We start from the raw sequence: 17,942 nt of genomic DNA, 5'->3' as shown, positions 1-17,942 counted from the left end.
AGCCGTGAACCTGGGTACCCAGGAGTGTTGCGCCCACTGCAGCCTGTTTATTGACAGTGATGCTCTCAGGCACAAGAGGGAGAGCACTGGGAGAGAGAGCACACGCCTGGGGCTCTGCTTTTATTGGAGGGAGGCTGTCTAGGGTCTTAGAAATATACTCTTTATTGGCTAATTTAAAGCAGAAGAGTGGTAATTAGAGTGTGAGAAAGGAGAACTAGGTCACCCAAACTGTCAGTTATCTGGACTACCCAGGGCTTTCCGAAAGAGGGACCTCCATGACTGGGGGCTGCCCAATTCCTTATCTCCTTTTTTGCTGGAAGCTGTGTCATACAGCTGCAAATATGTTTATTCCAGATGGATGTATTTGAAATGGTTGCCTCAGCAATCAAAAGTTTAATGACTCCCCACAACCATCATCCTACCTTCTGTTCACACAGAAGCAGAGGGAGCTGTCAGCTCCTATGCCAACCCTGCAGCAGTTCTGACCCCAGATCCTGTCCTGGCTGGGTGCTCTGATCACCTGCCTCCAGGGCCTTCCCTCCCTACAGTCTGCAGCCTTGACCCTCACTGGATCCAGGGGTAGCCAGCTCATCTTCAAGGCCTGGCTCAGACATCCATCCCTCTGAGAGGCTGCCCTGCAAGATGCCACTCATGTTCTTCGGGGTCCTTACCCCTCTGCGATGTTTTTAGGGTTTATCCTTTCCCTGCATGTGTCCTAGTTCTCTGTCCTAGTTTATGTGAGCTTTATGAGAGCAAGAGCTCTGCATCCACCATCAGGTGGTTCCTGGACAGTGGGCAATACCAGACACCTAGTGGGTGCACAGCCAATCCAGGAGGGGAAAAGGCAGGTGAACAGAAACAGCAGGAAGATCCAAGGATGGGCCTTTGGCAACCACCAGGCACTGTTGGGTATATTGTATGAAGTAAGGGTCCAACTTTATTCTTTTGCATGTGGATTACCAGTAGTCCCAGCACCACTGTTAAAAAGACTCCTTTTCCCCACTGAATGGTCCTGGTACATTTGTGACAAATCAATTGGCCGTAGATTCTTAGTTCTGGACTCTCTTAGTTCTGGACTCTCAATTCCTTTCCATTCTACAAGTCTGTCTTTATGCCAAATTTGTCTTGTAGCAAGTTTTGAAAATTGTAGTAAATTTTGAAATCAAGAGGTATGTGTCTTCCAACTTTGTCCTATTTTAGGGCTGTTTTGGCTATTCTGGGTCCCTGGCAATTTTATATAAATTTTAGGACCAGCTTTTTATTTCTGCAAAGAAGGAAAAAAGGCTGTTGGGGTATTTACAGGGATTACATTGGACCTGTAGATCACTAAATAATTTTGCTGTCTTAATAATATTAAATTTTCTAATCCATGAACACAGAATGTGTTTAATAATAATAAATAATCATGTTATTTTTCTTTAATTCCTTTCAGCAGTTTTCCGGATTTCAATGTACAAGCCTTGTACCTCCCAGGCTAAATTTATTCCTAAGTATTTTATTCTTTTTGAGTCTATAAGTGGAACTGATTCTTATTATAAATGAAATTTCCTTAGTTTCCTTTTGGGGTTGTTCACTGGTGTTTATAGAAACACACTAATTTTTATGTGTTGATATTGTGTCCTGTAACTTTGCTGAATTCACTAATTAGCTCATGCCATCTGTGAATATAGATAGTTTTTCTTCTTCCTTTCCAATTTATTTTTTTTTTTTTAAGATTTTATTTTTAAGAAGTCTCTGCATCGAACGCAGGGCTCAAACTCACAACCCCCAGATCAAGAGTCACACACTCCACCCACTGAGCCAGCCAGGCACCCCTTCCTCTCCAATTTAGATGCCTTTTTTTTTTTTTCTTTTTGTTGCCTAATTGCTTTGGCTAGAACTTCCAGTACAATGTTCAATAGAAGTGGTAAAAGCAAACATACTTGCCTCATTCTTGATTGGGGGTAAGCTTTCAGTCCCTCAAAATTATGATGCTGTATCATGAAAGGGTGCTGGCTTACATCAAATGCTTTCTCCTCGTCAATTGAGATGATCATGTGATCTATTAATATGGTGCAGTACGAAGCTTGATTCTGATATGTGGAACCACATGAGAGTTTGATTATAGCATGTCTCAGTGTGGGTCTCTTTGAGTTCATCCTACTGGAGTTTGTTCAGCTTCTTGAATGTGTAGATTCATGTATTGTATCTATTTTAGGAAGTTTCCAGCCATTACTTTTAAAAATATTTTCACTCTCTTTTGATCTTCTCCTTCTGGGATTCCCACTATATGTCTGTTGGTATGTTTTATGGTGTTCCCACAAGTCCCTTAGGCCCTGTTCATCTTTCTTCTCCTCAGACTGTACAATTTTAATTGACCTATCTTCAAGTTTACTGATCCTTTTCTCTGCCAGCTTAAATCTGCTGTTGAACCTCTCTAGCAAATTTTTCATTTTAGTTCTTATACTCTGCTCCAGAATTTCTATTTGGTTCCTTTTTATAGTTTCTCCTTATTGATATCCTTTATTTGTTGAGAACACAATTACCCTGATTTTTGATAGCTCTTTGTTTATGTATTCCTTTAGCTCTTTGAAGGTATTTAAGACAGTTGATTTCAAATCTTTGTCTAGTTAAGTCCAATGTCTGGGCTTCCTCGAGGATAGTTTCCATTAGTTTCTTTTATTCTTGTGAATGAGATATACTTTCTTGGTTCTTTGTATGCTTCTTAATTTGTTGTTGGAAACTGGGCATTTTTAGTATTTGATAATATAATGTGATAACTCTGGATATCAGATTCTCTTCCCTCTCCAGGGCCTGTTTATGCTTATTGTGGATTTAATTGTTTATTTTGATAACTTCTTTAAACTATTTTTGAACTATTTTGTAAAAACTACATTCTTTGTTGTGTGTGCTTACTAAAGTTTCTGTTTCACGAATTTAGTGGTTAGCTAGTGATGTGACAGAGATTTCCTTAAATGCCTGGAGCCAACAAAACAAAACTCTCCTGGTTTTTGTTGGTTGGCTCTGAGTTGAGGTCCTCCTTCAATGCTTAGCCACTCCATTTACAACTATCTTTAAGTCTTCACTTCCCAGTTAATGGGGCCTAAAGATCAACCAGAGATGAAAGCTTGGGATCTTCTCATGTTTCCTACCATGTGTTTAGCCCTGAGCATATGCATGGCCTGCTAGACTCTCTAGTAAAGTCCTTATTCCTACATGTACTTCTTTCTCCAGACTCTTCTTTCCTAGGCATTTTGGTCTCACTGCTGCTTGCTCCACTTATCCCTTGTTTCAGGTGACTAGTATGTCAGGTTGTGACTAGTATGTGCCTTTAAATGCTTTTGGCAAATGCTGTTCAGGAGGCCACTCCAGTCCTGAGGGTTCTGAGAGGGCATAAGGAAGGCAACCTCCTGACCCAATCCTTCAGAGAGTCACCAGACAGGTCAAAACACACAAATGCAATTCTTTGGGAACAAGATATGTCCTGCCCCCTGTGGCTTCAGCAAGCCACACCAATAATATGGATTGCCATCCCCACAGCCCCTTTTAGCTGGGGAGTGGGGTTGGTAGGCAGGTAAGTAAAAATGCCACAAAACCTTCTAGTTGAAATTCAATAGCTTCTTTCTTCATTAAGCATTCCCTCATCCTTGTTTTTTTGTTTTTTTTTTTTTAAATCAAATTCAAGTTCCCAAAAAGTTAAGTCTGGAAGTTTTTGCCAGCTTAATTGTTGCTTAATTGTGGATGCTTAATTGTGGAGGGATTGACTTTGGGAGCTCCCTACTCTGCCGTTTTTTGGTAATGTTACCTTCCTGTTTGCTTTTTAAAAATAATAATGTTATTGAAACATAATTTCCATACCATATAATTCACCCACTTAAAAATACACAATTCAGTGATTTTTCATATATTCACAGAGTTGTGCAACCATTATCACCATCTAATTCCAAAACATTTTACTCCCTCCAAAAGTAAACCTCAGACCATTAGCAGTCACTCCCCATTCTCTTCTCCCCCCTAATCTAATCTACTTTTTGTCTTTATGGATTTGTCTGTTCTGTACATTTCATATAAATGAAATCACACAATATGTGGCCTTTTGTGTCTGGCTTCTTTCACTTAGCATAAGGTTTTCAAGATTCATCCGTGTTGTAAAATATATCAGTACTTCTTTTTTTTTTTTTTTTTTTATGGCTGAATAATACCCCATTGTATGGATATACCACAGTTTGTTTCTCCATTTATCAGCTGATGGACATTTGGGTTGTTTCCACTTTGGGGCTATGATGAACAATCCTGCTATGAGCATTCACATACAGATACTTGTGTGGACATATTTTCATCTCCCTTGGGAACACACCTAAGGAGGAAAAGTGCTAGGTCCTATGGTAACTCTATGTATAACTTTTTGAGGAACTGCCAAATTTCTTTCCAAAACTACAGTTTGCTTTTTATATGACACATTTTGAGCCTATAAAACTATGGAAAGTATTATTATGAACACCTGTGTAACTGCCATGAAGCCATCTCAGAGCCTAACCTCCTGAAAGGCAGCTTGATTTGAAGAAATGACACACTGTGGGGTTCACTGGATCCTCATGTCCCCTCACATTCCTCTCAACCCTACTCTCCCTGTTGCTCCAGAGGCAAAGCCTTGAATCTCTCATTGCATGTGCATGTTTGTACTTTTTCCTCTTATTTTGTATCCATAACAGTGTATGGCTCTGTTTCCCAAGTCCTAAACCTTCTATAAATGGTGTCCCTTCTGTTAACTGTTATTCTGCCCTGGCTTTTGTCCCTCTACAATGTGTTTTGTGGTAGATCCAAGGGGGCTCTGCTTCAACCGTCTTTGCTACCTGACCACATTCCACCTCATAAAGACTTCTGTCCAGGCTTTTCATGTTAGTGCTACAGGATATGTCCTCTTCATGGGCCTCTCAGGAGCACACATGGGCATGGAGTGTTGGGTGAGAAGACCTGTCCTCGGCTGCCTCTGGGATCACCATGGCATGCCTGGCAGCCGTGGAAAGGTCTGGAGCAGGAGGTGGGGTGGGGCTGCATTTAGAAGCTTGTTGGAAGGATGGAGGCAGTGACACACTATTGCTCTTACCTTGGCCTCACTGGGGGTCTTCAGAGATGTTCCTGGGATGTGTTGCCCTCCTGGTGCAGGAAACCTGGGGGATTTGGGGGCTCTGGGCCCACAAGCCTCTCACCATCCCTTTCTCCCACCCAGTTCTGGTATCTCTCACCGACCACCAGGACGGGAGCATCAGCGAGGAGGAAGACGGGAAGAACCAGAAAGACCCATGCCAGGTGAGCCCAGGGCCCCTGGCTCCATGCTCCTACATTCCCAGGGCACCACGGGCATCAGTGCTGTGACAGGCTCAAGGACATCCCACCCAAGCTCTGTGCAAGGCTGTCCCCAACACTCCCAAGAAGCCTGAACTCCACACCTCTAAGTGGTCCCACAAATCCCAAAACCTGCTGGGGCTCAATGCCGGGCCAAATACAGTAAAATAGGGCTGTGCTTTGCTGCAGACATCACAGACACCATCTTTATCCCCCTCCACTTGGGCCCTCATCCAGTCCTTTCCCAGACACAAGCCAGATGCTGTAGCCCACGACTACATGCTGGGCAGTCGAAAGATTTCTGGTGCTACCACTCCCAAGTGCCGGCACATAGGTGCCTGGGGGCCCTGGCCTGGGTCCCATCTGTGTTACTCTCTGTAGTAGTCTTATACCAGAAAGCCCTGTGGATTCTTGGAGGAGCCAGGAAAGACTCTGAGAGGGTGTCCCTGGCAGCAAGATCTGTTCCTGCAAAGGCCCCAAGTGAGAGGGGACCTGGGATCAAGTGTGTGTCAGGGACCCAGGGAAACTTGGTGTGGCTGGCACTCACCGAGTGATGGGGACAGGCCTCCAGCAGGGACCGGAGTGATTAAAACCGGGTGGGGGGGGCATGGGGGAGCAGGGAAGACCATGTAGATTTGTTAACAGGTAAATCACAAAAGAAACAAAAGCCAAACCACATTTCCTCCCCCCTGGCACCAGATTCACAGCACCTTGCTCTCACCTCCTGTCACCTCTGTGACCTCACCCTTTCCGAGACCACAGGCCCCTCTGTCTCTCACTAATCTGCCCCTCTGAAATGTTAACCCTCCGTGCAAAACCCCTGTCAGGATCTTCATCCCCTGCAGGTGGCTGTCAGCCTGGGTGTCCATGAGGCATCCTGCCTTTCATACAGGGTCGTGTGGCCCCCCTCATTCATGATCCATACCGCCATCTTCCCCTCCCAAGCCCCTCTACACCATTCACAAGCAACCTGGAAGCATCTTTGGCTTCCTTGTGTTTTCTATGTCCGTGCTCAGAGAGAAAAAGGACAGGAGTCATGTGCTTACCTTTTAAAAATGGGAATATCACAATGAGCACATTTGGAAGATGGAAGATCACTAGCCATCAGGGAAATGCAAATTAAAACCACGGTGAGACATCATTACACACCTGCTGGAATGGTTAAAAGTAGAAAGAGGGACAGCACCAAGTGCTGGCAAGGATGTGGAAAAACTGGAACTGTTTCATTGCTGGTAGGAATGGAAAATGGAAAAATGGTTTGATTGTTTCTTATAAAGTTAAGTATATACATGACATATGACCCAGCAATCCCCCTCCTGGGACTGGGTGTTTACCCAAATGAAACAAAAACTCATGTTCCTACAAAAACCTGTACACAAATATTCATAGCATTTGTTTGTAATAGCCCCAAACTGGAAACAACCTACATGTCCCTGTGATTGGATAAACACTCACTTATCCTGCACACCATGGAATACTACTCAGCAACATAATGGAAGAAACTCTTGATTCACACACAACTTGGATGGATCTGAAGGCCACTATGCTATCAAAACAGTTAATCTCAATAGGTACATACTATGAAATCCCATTTATATGACAATCTTGAAAAGACAAAATGATAGCCACAGAGAACAGATCAGTGGACACCAGGCAGGAGTTCTGGGTTGATGAAACGTGTGACTATATGGGGCCAGCATGAGGGGGTTTTCCCCAGGTGCTGGGACCATTCTGGTCCTGACTGTGGTAGTAGTTTCATGAATCTATATATGTGTTAAAATTCACACCTGCATATGAACATGTGTGCATACACACGCATACATACATACACGCACACACACACACACACACACATACACACAACAATTTTATACAATTAAGTAAAATTAAGATAAGTTAAATGAAAGAACCATTAAAAATGAGAATATTTCCCATCAAGCCAAAGTCCAGTCCCTTGTGTATCCCCAGAGACCACCCCACTCATGCTACTGGGGTCTAGCATCATTTTGAGGTTTGATTTGCATGGCTGGTTTTTTGAAGGACCCACCAGTCTGTATTTTGTTTCTTCTCTGGCCACTATGTTCTTCTGCCTGGAGACCGTTTTCATCTTTAGTTAATTAACAACAATAAAAGAAAGACATCTAAACGAAAACATGAGACAAAAGATGAATAATCCACCCACCCTCAGCAGAAGAGCCCATCCCACCAAAGAAACATGTGTACCTTTGTAGACATCACCGGCAGATCATCCCCGCCCTTGAACTCACCTGTGTGAGTTTCTATCTCTGACCTGCTATGGCTGAGAGGGAAAAAAGAGTTATTAGTTGTCTTGTTTTAGGCTTGCAGGAGGAAATATCTTTTTTGTTTATTTCTTTATTTGAGAGGGGAGAGGAGAGACTGAGAGAAAGGGAGAGAGTAAATCCCAAGCAGGCTCCATGCTCAGCACGTGGAGCCCTACTTAGGGCTCAATCTCACGACCAGGAGATCACGACCTGAGCCGAAACCAAGAGTCAGACACTTAACCGACTGAGCCACCCAGGCACCCTAGAAATATATTTTCAAGTATCTTTTTGTAAAACTTTTTATCGTGGAAAACTTCAAACACACACCGTGTGGCAGGATGAATAATGACTCCACCAACCCCCTTGGCCCCACCAAATGTCCATGTCCTCATCCTTGGGACCTGGGAATGTTACCATAGGTGGCAAAAGGGACTTTGCAGGTGATTAAGTATGGAATGTGAGCAGAGGAGATTATCCTGGACTATCTGAGTGGATTCTAAATGTAATCACAAGTGTACTTAAAAGAGGGAGGCAGAAGGAGGTTTAACAACAGGAGACAGGGCAGTGGCCTGTGCACAGAGGTAGTGAAAATGGAGGGACGGCCATAAAACAAAGAATGTGGATGTGTCTAGAAGCTGAGAAAAGTCCAGGGAACAGACCATCCCTGGAGAGCCTTCAGAAGGAATGAGCCTTGGCCAACTCTAACTTTAGCCCAGAGAAACTGATTTCTGGCCTCCAGAGCTGTGAGAGAAATCTGTGTTGTTTTCAGCCGCTAAGTTTGTCATGATTTGTTACAGCAGCCATAAAAAATCAATACACACTGCATACACCAAAGTAGAGAGGACAATGAACCCAGGGTTGTGTTAGGAATTTCGTGGGTCCTAAGAATTTTTGCCCCATAAATATCATATCAAAGTTATACTCATGAGCTTCCACAAAATAGTAAAAGTTGTATTTTATGACCGTTTGGTATAAAGATGAATATGTTCCAGGCTGGAATAGTTGCTATGTTCATTTTGTGTTTGTGTCAGCTTTTAAAAGAAATTAAAACATTATCATGAGAAACCCCTTTCTCCAAAAAGTTTCATGGGCTCTGGGCATTATATTTCTGGCACATGATGGATAAGTCAGCCCCAGATGGGCCACAAGTGCCTGACACATAGCCAGATGTGTTGATGAAAATCCCTTTTCTATCCTGAATTCTCCCCTTGGAAATCACACACATGCTCACACTCCATCTCCATGCACTGCAATTAGGGTCTGGGCTTCAAGGACTTTTTTTTTTTCCCCCAACTGTATCTATAACATCTTTTTCTTTTTAATTTTTAATTGATATAACTGATGTGTAACATCAATTAATATGTATCAGGTGTACAACATAATGATTCAATATATGTATATATTGCAAAATGATCAACTACAATAAGTCCAGTTAACATCCATCACCACACAGTTACCATTTTTTTCCTTGTGATGAGGACTTTTAAGATTTACTCTTAGCAACTTTTAAATCTACAATATATTATCAACTATAATCTCCAATCCGTATGTTACAGCCCCAGGAATTACCTTTTTTATAACTGGAAGTTTGTACCTTTTGACCCCTTCATCTATTTTGTCCCACCCCCACCCCTGGCAAGTCTTTTTTAGACATAAACCCAGCTCTGCTTCCTCAACTAACGCCATTAACAATAATCCGTCAACAGCAGTAAAAGGCTGGTTGGCATTCACATATCCCATTGTTCTTATTTTCTTTTTCTTGGCTGGTTAGATGACAGATGTGGGCCCTCACATCTCACTCATTGCCCAACACTGTCCCTGGAATGACCAGACCCCAGGGCCAACAGGACTTTGGGGACATTTTTGTGTTTGGAGATATAGAGAAGGCCCAGAAATATCCCGTTTTTTGTGCCTGGCCCAGGTCTGTATATCTGCAGACATCTCTGCATGGCAACCTAAGCTTCCAAGCCAGGCGGACTAATATGCCCTAGCACGCCCCCACCAGCGCGTGCGCGCACACGCATCCTGGGCTTTCTCTCTCACTTAACCCCTCCACCATCCATGGTCATGGTCTCGGCCACTGAGGAGGCAGGACTGGCAGCAGCTGAAGGTCTCAGGTGGTTGGGGTACCAGGAAGAAGAGGGAGAGGAATTCCTGCCTACTCCCTTGCAGATGGCAGCCTCTCTGGTGACTGTTATAGAATTCAATAAATGTTGTTTTATAATCAAAACTAGTATTTAGCACGAGACAGAAAATCAATAATTCAGCCAAACACATTATCCATATATTCCCAGCCTGAAAGTGAGGAATCTTATACCTTAATTCCCTCCCACTGCACCCTGTCCTCAGCTCCCTCCCTCCGTGAGTCTCCAGCACCTATCAGTCCCGTCTGGGCCTCTGGGAAGCCTTAGAACCCTGCACCTGCACTCCAGCACCCTGGGAGGGTAGGTTGAGAGAAGCAGAAAGCAGAGACCAACCAAAGACAGGCCTTTCCAACATGGGCTTGACCTCCTGCCTGCTTCTCACTTCTTGTTGGTCCCAATGCACTTTCTCGAATATTGTTCATTTGTATTGGGGGATATCACTGTGCTCTTTCTCTAGCCACAAAGCCTGAATGACCCAGCCACTACAGTGGAAGTTTGCGAAGCCCTTGCCAGGTGCCTAGCTCTGAGCGAGTCGCGCAGATATCCCCTTTGAGACCCAGAGAGGAAAAGCTCCCAGGGCCATACAGCAAGTGGAGCCAGAGCCTGGATGAAAGTTTCAGATTCTCACTATTCAGTGGCAAGCACTGATATCACTTTGTGTGGGATCTGTGTACCCATTGGCGGGATGGGTGACAGGAGTGCTTTGGTGACAGATGAGACCTAGAGCCTCACTGCTGCTCACCACCCTGGGCGGGGGGGGGCCCGCCGCGCTTGTTCTCAGGGACAGTGCAGCTGTGAGGAACAGTTCAGAACCCCATAAGTGATATTGACCTGACTCCATACATAGGACTCTTCTTAATGCCACCTTGTTGCCATGAAATTGTCAATGGTTTTCAAGTGAGGGTGTATTAGTTAGGGTTTTCCACAGAAACAAAACCAGAAGGATTTATATAGACATACAGAGAGATTTACTGTTGCTTCTTGGCCTTTTGGCGAAGATCAAGTGCAGAGAGACTTACTATAAGGAACTGGCTCACATGATTATGAAGGCCAAGAAGTCCCTGATCTTCTGGTGGGGATTCCATCTCAAGTCCAAAGGTCTGAGGACCCGAGGAGTCCCAGTCTGAGTCCAAAGGCCAATAATCAAGGTGGGGTCCAATATCTGAGGGCAGAAGGTGGCTGTCCCAGCTCAAGCAGAGAGCATAAAGGCACCCTTCTGCCTTCATGTTCAACTTGGGCCCTCAAAGGATTGGGTGATGTTCACCCACATTGGTGAGGATGACCTTTACTCAGACTACTAGTATAAATGCTGGTCTTCCCTGGAGACATCCCCACAGATACCAGGAATGATATTTTACCAGCGATCAGGTCATCCCTTAGCCTAGTCACATTGACACAGAACTGGACACATAAAACACATCACAAGGGAGCCTTGTATTTCCATTTTGCAAGGGGGGGGGTGTCTCAAATTATGTCCTAGTAACAGCCCTCTGGGAATGTGCATTTGGGATGTTAAAATTAAATAAAAAAGGAAACCAGATCTGAACATTCCCTGAGCAGACAAAGCCACTTAAAGCCACAGTAAGTGAAACTTAATTTAGTGTGTTCTGCAAAACAAGTGAATTATAATCTGGGCCACCTTGTGCAAATGCCTCTGGTGGTTATTAAAGAAACTTAGGTCATCTTCCTAAATGCAGTGTAAGAATAATCACTTTGAGTCAACCCCTGCCACTGGAAAACCCCAGTATTACCTATTACAAAGGTAATAACTGTCACCAAAAAAGTTAAAATGCCTTCCTCACTTTCACTGTATAAGCCTCCAAACTTCCTATCAATCTTGGATTTGAAAGCTCTCAGTTCACAGACTATTCCTATATGCACAATAAACTGTTACTAACTACTATTTATTGGTTTGGTGGCTTTTTTTTTGGGGGGGGCACCTTTTTTGGGGGGGAGGCAGTGGCTTTAGTTTCGCTATTCCTGGATTTTTGAAAGGAGGCAATGGTGTCTGTCCCTCTGCTGTGGTGGCACTGGGTGGATGGCTCTCTGGTGGCTGCTCCAAGCTGTGGGTGGCATGGGGCAGTTGCTGAATGGGACTGTGTTTGCCATTCCAGGCATCGGAGCTGGGGCTCCCCCAGGAGGGCGAGTGGCTGCAGCCTGCCCAGCCCCAGCGGAGTCCCCACACCAGGGTGGGGGCCGAGGCATCCTGCACCCTGGGCTCACTCGGTGAGTGTTTGGGTCCTACAGCAATCCTGAGGACTGGGGCCTGGCAAGGGTTAGACTTTGCTGATGGCAGTGTTGGGGGTGGGGGGGGGGAGCTTTGGTGATTAACTCTATACCTCCTCCAGATTGTGCACACCAACAGTGGGGACTGATATTGGCACCCCCTGCCCCAACAGCTACTCAAACGTTTCCACCCCTTGACCAGGGCTTCAGCCTCCCAGCATGAAGGCAGACAGACTGAGGATGCTGCAGCATGGGGTCCCTTCAGCAGCCTGCCCAGGTGAGGACAAGGGGGCCCCGGGGCTGTGGGATCTGCCCCCAACCCCACGTGCCCCTTTATCTTAAGAGAGGGAAAGATGGAGAACAAGAAGGCTCTACTGAGTACCAGCAGCTGGCTGCCTGCCCTTCTCTGCAGCCTTTGGGGAGCAGGGGCAGGGAGGCAGTGTGGCCTCCAGCCTCTGTCCCTTCGCTAACAACCCTTTTCCCTTACCCTCCCCAGGCCTGGGCTGCTTGCCTGTGAAGCCTAGTGTCTGGGATGAGCCTCCCTGTGGGCAGGTCCGGGACAGAGCCCTCGAAAACAGGCACTGTCTCCCCAGGCTGGCCCAGGACACTCCCCAGGCCGAAGGGAGTGCCTGGCAGTCAGGGGCTGCCCCCAGGGACACTGTGCTTCAGGGCACTGCGGGCCAAGGGCCTGCTCCAGAGAAGCCCCTGCACCCACGCCCTCAGCCCAGCCTGGTTGCAGACCTCACCCTCCCAAGTGCTCAGAGCAGTAGTCCCCAAAAGGGACTTGGGGACCGTGATGCCAGCAGCACCCACCTGCCCTTACTCAAAGACACCAAAGCCTCCCCCGAAGAGTCAGGGCGACCGGCTGTTGCCCCCTCCTCCGGGAGCTCAGCGGCGCCGCCAGTCCCCCCAGGGACGCGGCCCTTCGCGTGCGCCGAATGCGGGGAGGTCTTCACCTGGGTCACCCACTTCATGGAGCACCAAAAGCGCCACCTGGAAGAGGGGCCCTTCTCGTGTCCTGAGTGCGGCAAAACCTTCCTGCACGCCTCTGTCCTGGGGGAGCATCGGAAGATCCACCTGCTGGAGCCGCTGCCCAAGAGGCCCCGCCGGAGCGGGGGCGAGGAGCCAGGAGAGGCCGACCCCCAGGAAGCGGCAGGGCAGGCCCAGGACTCGGATGGAGGCCGGCGCGGTGAGCCCTCCGGCCGCGGGGAGCCCTCGGGTCTCGGGGAGCCCTCCGGCCGCGGGGAGCCCTCCGGTCTCGAGGAGCCCTCCGGTCTCGGGGAGCCCTCCGGTCTCGGGGAGCCCTCCGCCCGCGCGGAGCCTTCCGGCCGCCGGGAGCCTTCGGGCCGCCGCGAGACCTCAGGCCGCCGCGAGCCCTCGGGCCGCCGCGAGCCCTCCGGTCGCGAGCGGCCCTTCGAGTGCGGCGTCTGCGGGAAGGCCTTCCCCTGGATGGTCCACCTCCTCGACCACCAGAAGCTGCACGCCACGCAGTGAGCGGACGTGCGTCCCGGGTGACAGCGACCCCCCGGCGGGCTCGTCCCGCGGGGCGACCCGGGACCCACCGCGTCCCCCCCCTCCCCGGTGACAGCGACCCTCGGTGGGCTCATCCTGCGGGGCGACCCGGGACCCGCTTCCCTGCCGCCGTGTCCCCCGGATGACAGCGACCCTCGCGGACTCGTCCTGCGGGGCGACCCGGACCCGCCGCGTCTCTGGGTGTCGCCGCGCCTGCCTCTTACCCCGAGTGACAGCGACCTTCGGCGGACTCGTCCTGCGGGGCGACCCGGGAGCCACCGCCCCGTTCTCCAGGTAACAGCGACCTTCGGCGGACACATACTGCGGGGCGACCCCAGAACCGGGCGCGCCTGCCGCTTACCCCGAGTGACAGCAATCACCGAAGGGCTAGTCCTGCGGAGCGACCCGGGACCCGCCACCCCCGCCGCCGCGTTCCCCGGGCGACAGCGACCCCTGGCGGACTCGTCCTGCAGGCGACTCGGGACACGCCACGTCTCTGGGTGTCGCCGCGCCTGCCGCTTACCCCGAGTGACAGCGACCCACGAAGGGCTCGTCCTGCGGGGCGACCCGGAACCTACCGCGTCTCCCGGGTGTCGCCGCGCCTGCCGCTTACCCGGGGTGACAACGAACCTCTGCGAACTCGTCCAGCGGAGTGACCTGGGACCCGCCATCCCCGCCGCCGCGTCCCCCGGGTGACAGCGACCCCTGGCGGACTCGTCCTGCAGGCAACCCAGGAACCACCGCGTGTCTGGGTGTCGCCGCGCCTGCCCCGTTCCCCGGGTGACAGCGACCCCGGGTGTTCGTCCTGCGGGGTAACCTGGGACCCACCGCGTCTCCCGGGTGTCGCCGCGCCTACTGCTTACCCCGGGTGACAGCGACCCTCTGCGAACTCGTCCAGCGGAGGGACCTGGGACCCGCCATCCCCCCTGCCGCGTCCCCCGGGTGACAGCGACCCCTGGCGGACGCGTCCAGCAGGCAACCCAGGACCCGCTGCGTCTCTGGGTGTCGCCGCGCCTGCCCCGTTCCCCAGGTGACAGTGGCCCCCGGGTGTTCGTCCTGCGGGACGACCCGGGACCCACCGCATCCCCCGGGCGTCCCCGCACCTGCCGCTTAACCCGGGTGACAGCGACCCACGAGGGGCTCGTCCTGTGGGGCGACCCGCGACCCACCGCGTCTCCCAGGTGTCGCCGCGCCTGCCGCTTACCCCGGGTGACAACGACCCTCTGCGAACTAGTCCAGCGGAGCGACCCAGGACCTGCTACCCCCGCCGCCGCATCCCTCGGGTAACAGCGACCTCCGGTGGACTCGTCCTACAGGTCACCCGGGACCCGCCGCGTCTCTGGGTGTTGCCGCGCCTGCCGCTTACCCCAGGTGACAGTGACCCCCCCCCCCGGGGGGCTTGTCCTGTGGGACGACAGGACACCCACCTTATCTCCCGGGTGTCGCCGCGCCTACCGCTTACCTAACCGAATGACAGCGACCACCGAAGGGCTCGTCTAGCTGAACAACCTGGGACCGGCCACCCCCGCCACCACGTTCCCCGGGCGACAGCGACCCCTGGCGGACTCATCCTGCAGGCGACCCGGGACCCGCCGCTTGTCTGGGTGTCGCCACGCCTGCCGCGTTCCTTGGGCGACAGCGACCCCCAGCGCCGCGCTCAGCTGGGCAGTCCGCCGTCTGTGTTCCGCAGGCGACAGAAGAGGAGCTTCGCCAGCGCCAGTTCCAGGAGCTTTTCCGGGGGGCGCCCTTCACCTGCCGGCCCATCTGCACTCCCGGGAAGGCCACCGCCTGCCCTCACAGACCCTGGGAGCCTGGCACAAACGCAGGGCTCTTCTATGTGGTCTTTCCCTTTCCTCTTCTTCTTTTTTTTTTTGTCCCAGCCCACCTTTTCCTTTTTCACTCTTTTTTTATGATAAAGTACACACAACTTAAAACGTGCCATTTTAACTACTCATAATGCACAATTCGATGGCATTAAGTACATGCATAGGGTCGTGCAACCCATGTATTCTGGTACATTTTCATCATTCCCAAAATGGGTTCCCCATACCCACTAGCAGTCACTTCCCACCTCCCCTCTCTCAGCCCTTGACACCTACTAATCTGCTTGCTTTCTGGAAGATTTTAGGCAGGATTTTCAGGACTGACCAAAACTGACCTGCACACGTTTCCGTTTGACTCACAGAATGACCTTTGTGTTTTTGTTTTTTTTAAAGATAAATGCAAACATTTTTCAAACCATAGATGTCACATAAAAATCTGGCATTATGGTCACCCTGGATCTCCCCAGAGCAGGTGTTGGATCACCCAGGTGCCTCAGTTCACCCCACCACTGCTGGGGATGGCCCATGTGCATCTGGATTCAGCTTGACATCCATCCCTACCCCTTCATCGCTGGGCACCACTTGCCCCCATGCCAACAAAAGCCTTACAAGTGTCTTTTTTTTTTTTTTGAACTTGGATAGTGTTGGATTGACTCTGACCCCACATAAGCAGAGACCTTCTCCTTTAAATCATCCATAAGTCGCCTTTCAACTGGAAAACTCTTCTGGACCTGCCCCGCCCAGCCCACTGCTGCTTCTCGACCAAGCTGCCTCCTTCCTGCACCCATCCGTAGCCTGTGTCCCCTGGCACCTTCCCGGGCCATGCAGGTCCCTCTGCTGCCTTCGCGCTATTTGCTGCACTTGCCTTCTTGGAGCTCTCTCTAGCTGGGCCTCCGGACCTTGTTCTTGCCTCGCTACAGCATCCTGGCTTATCCTCACTGAGGGCTTCCGGCTCTACTCCATGCCTTAATTTCTTGTGAGCTTCAGCTCCCTTCCCAAGCACCTTCTTTCTCATCCTGCTGAGGCGGAGTTTCTTCTTCGAAGCTCAGGTGGCAAGGTGGGGGAGAGGGTCTTGACCCCACAGTCAGCCTGAGTCTTCAGGTACAGCACACACGATGGACAGGATTATCCAGTGTCCCCACTGGTTGGTGACCAGGAGTTTATTCCAATGCAGTTTCCATTCCGATCCCCCTAAGTCAGAGGCATGTTCATAGCTCTCTGAGATGGAGCAGGATTGCAGGAGAGAGTGGGGGCTGCTGCCAGGAAGGCATCAGTCAGATCCCTAACTGCCATGCCCCCCCCCCCCCGCCCCCAGCCATCCTTGCGTGAATTCTCCGAAGATGTCTGCCTCGGCATCCCACGGACCAACTGCCCTCCAGTGACATCTGCCTGGTGTCCCTCAGTCCTCCACCTGAGCTTGTCCAAAGAACCCTAGTGCGAAAGAAAACCAACAGCCTCCCCTATGCCGTCTCTCCACCCTCCAAGGCCCCAAGCTTGCCCTGTTCCAGTTTCTCCTCTGCACTGAACTGTGCCCGCCTCCCTCTCTTCTATCGTCTTTTCTCCATCTTTGGATGACTGCAGCTGTGTCTAGCCGAACTCTGCCTCCAGTCCACTCCCCTCCATCCCATCCAATACCCACAGCCAGCAAGATCCTTCTGAAACAGACACGCTGAGATGACATAAAGCCCAGCAGACCAGTTCCCTCGAATCTCTTCCCACGTCAGTAGCTCTTGGCACTGGGGTGGTGGAGGCTGGCCTCCTGTGCCCACTCAGTTCCTGCTTGTCTCCACAATGACTCGTATGCTGGGCCTCCTCACCTCCTCGAGGGATGCCTCCTCTGCTTAGAAAAGTCTTCACTGCAGCATTTTACCAGCACCTGGCCCAGAGCAGCCCTTCGTGAGTGAGAATGGGTGAATGGTGACCAAAGGAGTATGTGAGCTGCAGCCGCTGCCAAGACCCCACCGCAGGGCTGCAGTAATCAGCCAAGGAAGCCTTACCTGGACCTCTGAGGAGGGGAGCTGACAGCACCATGGAAGGCTCCCCTCAACACCCTCTGCCTTGGCTGACAGGGGCAAGGATGTGGCCCAGGGCCCTGGGCCTGGAGAGTCGCTCCTCCGAATCCCGATTCACCAAAGCCGCCAAACTGAGTTAATTGCCCGGCCTGCCTAGTCCCAAGATGCTGCTCAAGCTGTAGTGAGATAGAGCACCAGCCCCTCTCTTCTCTTTCTCCTCACTCCTTGCATGCTTGGCTCACCCTGTGCCTTCCTCTGCCAGCGTCCCCTGCAAGACCCCAACACCTGCCCACTAGGACACTTCCCAGGCTCGTCTGTCCTCCAGCTCTTGTCACAGAGCATCTGCTGGGCCAGGCACTGGGTGCTGTGATGCAGCGCAAATCCTCATCATCTCACGCTCCAGGGAACCAGAGGAAAACAGACCACCCTCCTTCCCACTGAAGCCAGGACCTCTGGGAGGAGAAGAGGCCTGGGCACTGCTAGGTTCTGAGGCTCCCAAAATGATTTTTTGTTTAAAGGATGAAATATATCCACAAGGATAAATGCTGTAATATATTTAAATGTATATGTCAAACAATTTAACAAAATTAGAATGTAATGAAGTTGTGCTATCCATAA

The 17,942-nt window shown here is 50.3% G+C and overlaps 2 protein-coding genes across 10 annotated transcripts in view; both read left to right on the top strand.

Moving 5' to 3' along the window:
- The window catches only part of ZSCAN1 (zinc finger and SCAN domain containing 1), a 22,954-nt gene extending 5,012 nt beyond the window's left edge, over positions 1 to 17,942 (top strand). For all 9 annotated transcript variants that reach the window (XM_040465300.1, XM_040465301.1, XM_040465299.1 and 6 more), the window contains 3 exons: positions 5,210 to 5,289; positions 11,866 to 11,977; positions 12,180 to 17,942. In XM_040465300.1, coding sequence (XP_040321234.1) covers positions 5,210 to 5,289; positions 11,866 to 11,977; positions 12,180 to 12,319 — 332 coding nt within the window. In that variant the 3' untranslated portion in view covers positions 12,320 to 17,942. The remainder of the gene's footprint in view (positions 1 to 5,209; positions 5,290 to 11,865; positions 11,978 to 12,179) is intronic.
- On the top strand, positions 12,331 to 17,942 carry LOC121023370 (zinc finger and SCAN domain-containing protein 1-like). The gene is made up of 2 exons (XM_040465185.1): positions 12,331 to 12,355; positions 12,474 to 17,942. The coding sequence occupies exons 1-2, from the start codon at positions 12,331 to 12,333 to the stop codon at positions 13,469 to 13,471; spliced, it is 1,023 nt and encodes a 340-aa protein (XP_040321119.1). The 3' UTR covers positions 13,472 to 17,942.

This window comes from Herpailurus yagouaroundi, unplaced genomic scaffold (assembly GCF_014898765.1).
Source record: "Herpailurus yagouaroundi ecotype Mexico unplaced genomic scaffold, PumYag 557, whole genome shotgun sequence".
Classification (NCBI taxonomy): Eukaryota; Metazoa; Chordata; class Mammalia; order Carnivora; family Felidae; genus Herpailurus; species Herpailurus yagouaroundi.
Note: the sequence above shows the minus strand (reverse complement) of the source record. Positions and strands in the feature narration are given on the sequence as shown.

Bases quoted from the DNA above. Each gene is read 5' to 3' on its own strand.
- LOC121023370 (XM_040465185.1), top strand. From the start codon at position 12,331: ATGGAGAACAAGAAGGCTCTACTGA. The intron at 12,356-12,473 runs GTACCAGCAGCT...TACCCTCCCCAG, and splicing joins GAACAAGAAGGCTCTACTGA to GCCTGGGCTGCTTGCCTGTG.